Source organism: Rhagoletis zephyria, unplaced genomic scaffold (assembly GCF_001687245.7).
Source record: "Rhagoletis zephyria isolate East Lansing unplaced genomic scaffold, Rhagoletis_zephyria_1.1 Rzeph_scaffold_00394, whole genome shotgun sequence".
Taxonomy (NCBI): domain Eukaryota; kingdom Metazoa; phylum Arthropoda; class Insecta; order Diptera; family Tephritidae; genus Rhagoletis; species Rhagoletis zephyria.
In genome coordinates this window covers 259,827-263,424 of record NW_016157478.1, presented here as the reverse complement: position 1 = coordinate 263,424, position 3,598 = coordinate 259,827, and the positions used below count along the sequence as shown (strand labels likewise).

The 3,598-nt window shown below is 36.9% G+C and overlaps 1 protein-coding gene across 1 annotated transcript in view; it reads right to left on the bottom strand.

Annotated features, from left to right (window-relative positions):
• Positions 1-2,757: 2,757 nt before the first annotated feature.
• LOC108359447 (mediator of RNA polymerase II transcription subunit 12-like) overlaps positions 2,758-3,598 on the bottom strand; it is a 15,265-nt gene continuing 14,424 nt past the window's right edge. The window contains exon 3 of the mRNA XM_017611324.1: positions 2,758-3,290. Within this exon, the coding sequence (XP_017466813.1) occupies positions 2,758-3,290 (533 nt within the window). The remainder of the gene's footprint in view (positions 3,291-3,598) is intronic.

Here is a 3,598-nt window from a genome sequence, read left to right as displayed (position 1 = left end):
ACACATGTATGTACATACATACATATGTATGTGTAAAAATATATGTACATATATCACATTTATGTACATTACATAAAACACTTTTTATATGGTGATAAGCAAAAGATATTTAGGAACATAAAATTTCATTTCGTTTTGTACTAAAATACACTCTTTTGCACTCAATGCATAAGAACTTATATGCTAGGTATGTATGTACACATACATATAGTGGTCCACAAAATAAAAGAATTGCGATATTTTGACCGATTTTGTCTTTTTTATTTAATGTTTATTATTTTTTTGCAAAAAAATTAGAAAAATTCTGCTTATTTTCACCAAAATTTCAAACTCTTTAATCAGAATTTTGGTATGCAGTTTTGCAGACCATTTTATTCTAGTATAATGAAGTGCAAGTTTCAAGCTGCTATAAAATCCCGTTAATTCTTGGCAATTTTTTTTGCTGGCAGTGTTCTATATATAAAAGAAAATTGTCGCACATACTTTTGTATGGAAAAAACGTGAAACACCTTCAACAAAAAAAAAAATCATTTTTGTGAGCTGTCTGCAAATATTATGAAGCATTTGAAAAGAGATTCCAAAGAATCGGCGAAAAAAGGCCGATGCCGATGCTCAATTTTGTGCCGATACTAGCCGATGCCGATTAATCGGTCGGACTCTACTTAAAATTGTAGCTCCTCACTTATGTATGTACATTAGAGTAGTTTTTTATAAACATGCTTATGTTCTCAATTTTTTTATTTCCTTGACATGTTAAAATGCAGCTAAATATCTGGTTTTTACATATAATTACTCTGGTATTATTGGGGAACATTCCCTTAATTACATACCTGTCTTGGGCAGTTAGAATGGGCGTAGTGCCCGCAAATATGCTCTCGAAAAGAGACTAGTAAAATTAAAACGTTGATACTGAACGATTTACGCATTGTCATGGGTTGGAACTTGTTACCAGGGGGTTTCTGGGGTTGTTAATTAGGAATCTGAAGTCAGTTTTTCAAAATTCAAAATGGCGGATCCAAAATGGCGATCCATTTTTTTTAAGAAGATGGCGACTGGAAACGAGTTTCACCCCTTGACAATGTTAAAAACGTTCAGTATTAACGTTTTAGTTTTAGTAATTTTTTTTTTAATTTGATCTCCATATTGGATCAGCCATTTTGAATTTAAAAAAGTTGACTTCAGATTCATAATCGTCGACCCCAAAAACTCTCGAGTGCCGTGTTTCGAACAAATCCAATCATTAAATAAAAATAGGTAAAAAAAACTTTTTAAGTTAAACGTGCCCCACGGTTTTATTTTAGTCTAGTCTATGCATATGTTTATAATTCCCACGACTGTATCTATTTTATTATTTTTTGGTTTTTAGTACATTTATCTTAAACATTGCAATGTATGTTTAACATAAAACCGTTTAACTTAAAAAGTTTTTTTACCTATTTTTATTTTCTAGTTTTTAGTTTTTATTTCGCATTCTGTTTAATTCATTTAGTGCTTCATTATTGCAAGGTTTCTTGCCCGTTAGTTTATTGCAGTCCAACGCCTCTATACGTAGTCCCTGCAAAGCTCTTACTCTACTAAGAGCCACGTAGGCTTGACCTTCTTCAAACAGTTTCGCACCTAAGTATACGACTGCGTGATCCACAGTGCTGCCCTGCATTTTATGTATTGTAGAAGCCCATGATAGTATTAAAGGCAACATTCTTCTTTCAGCCGTCCCGTAATTGTACTTAGCTGGAAACTGTATGGCTTTCGGGTGTATAAGATGTACTCCGTCTCTTGCGAAATCAATTCGGACGGAAGGTACATCTGTTGCATACATCTGAGTTCGACGAAATTGAGGCCAAACGATTTCGTTGATGTAGCCTATAGCGCCATTTACTAATCCCTTTGAAACGTCAATATTGGACCGTAGCATGACTTTTGCCCCCACAAATATTTCCAGTTCTGCTGGTAAACCCCCAGTTTTGTTGATATCAGCTGGTATTATAGTAGCTATATCCACATTGTCTGCATTTCGTGTGGCGTGTACTAGCTGATCCTGCGCTTTTATTTTGTAAATGCCAGCAATATAAGGAGTCACCCGTTAACATATTAGCATTCAGAATATTGACGTCCCATTGATTAGGGCTTAGGATTGCAGCTCGGACAATGTTCGCCAACGACATAGCACTACATTGTACACCAGCATATCGCGAAGTAAAGACGTTGTAGTCACCTTGATGCCATGAAGCTCGAATAATTCTTGCAACATGATTAATTGGAATGAATGCATTTCGAATTTCATTTTCATTCCTTTCGGACGCTTCATCTTCAGACAATTCGGGCACACTAAGTCGTACTAACTCCTGGTCACTAATTTGGGCATTGTCGTCAATACGTACATCTTTGTAAAGCGGGTTATTTCTGATTAACCATCTTAAAGCACTATAGACTTTTTCGCGACATATTGTGAATTCCCTGGTGATGTTCAAATTTTCTAATCGTTCGGTTACTACAATAATGCCTACCTGGCTTGCAGATCTTGGTAGCATACTAGGCAGTCTTTCACTGACTTCAAAGATATCTTGGGCAAATAAAACTGCCTGTCCGCGAAAACCGTACTGCCCATAGAGGCCACTAAATTTCACGATTTTAACAAAGGGAATAATTCTGCACAGCAAACGTTGTTCCGCCTGTGTCAATGTTTGAATAACGTCTGGTATAGAACCTGGATCCAGATTATTCCAGTAAGCTTTTGGTGGTGCTGTTGTTTTATTACTAGTAACATGTGTTTGACAGCGGGAACATAATAACAATGATACGAACTTGATTAGGATAACAACGTTTGGTACAAATATCACAAACATGTATACAAATTGTGTTAATAGCATTCTCGAATGCCTGCAGATTATTAGCTCTGCATTGCTGGGTACGCTCTCGTTGTTTATTTAACCTCGTATCGCGATGTTCAGGCGTTTCTGAACCCAACTGCTGTCTTTGTCTTTCACGGCTTTGTATTAATCTAACTTCATATTCTTCAGGCGTTTCTGACGCTATCATCTGTGTGTATCGCTCACGTTGCTTTGTTAACCTGGCTTCGTATTCTTCAGGCGTTTCTGACGCCGTCATTTGTGTATATCGCTGACGTTGCTTTTTTAACCTGGCCTCATATTGCTCAGGTGTTTTTGACGCTAATTGTTCCCGTCGTTTCTGTAATCGACTATTTCTATCACCTTCACTTTCTTTAGCTCGTTTTGCTTTATACTTTTCTTTCGCTTTTTGAAGCCTTCGTTTACGTTGTGTTGCAGTTTCTGTTTTATTTGTGTTTGTATTTTTTATATTTTTTTTTACCATTTTGTTCCCACGAGTAATGGACATTTAAACGGTCGACCCCCCCAGAGGTCCAATAAAGGGGCAAGGCTATGTACAACAAGATGCGCCTGAGTCTTGAGGGGAAAACGCTAACGACATATCATTTTTATCCACCCTAATGCCATACAGTTCTCGGCGCGTTTTAACCTTTCACCTTAACTTGGGTGGTGTACCGCTAACGACGTATCATTTTTAGCCACCCTAACGCCACACAGTCCTCAACACGATACAAAATCTTGACTTGGGT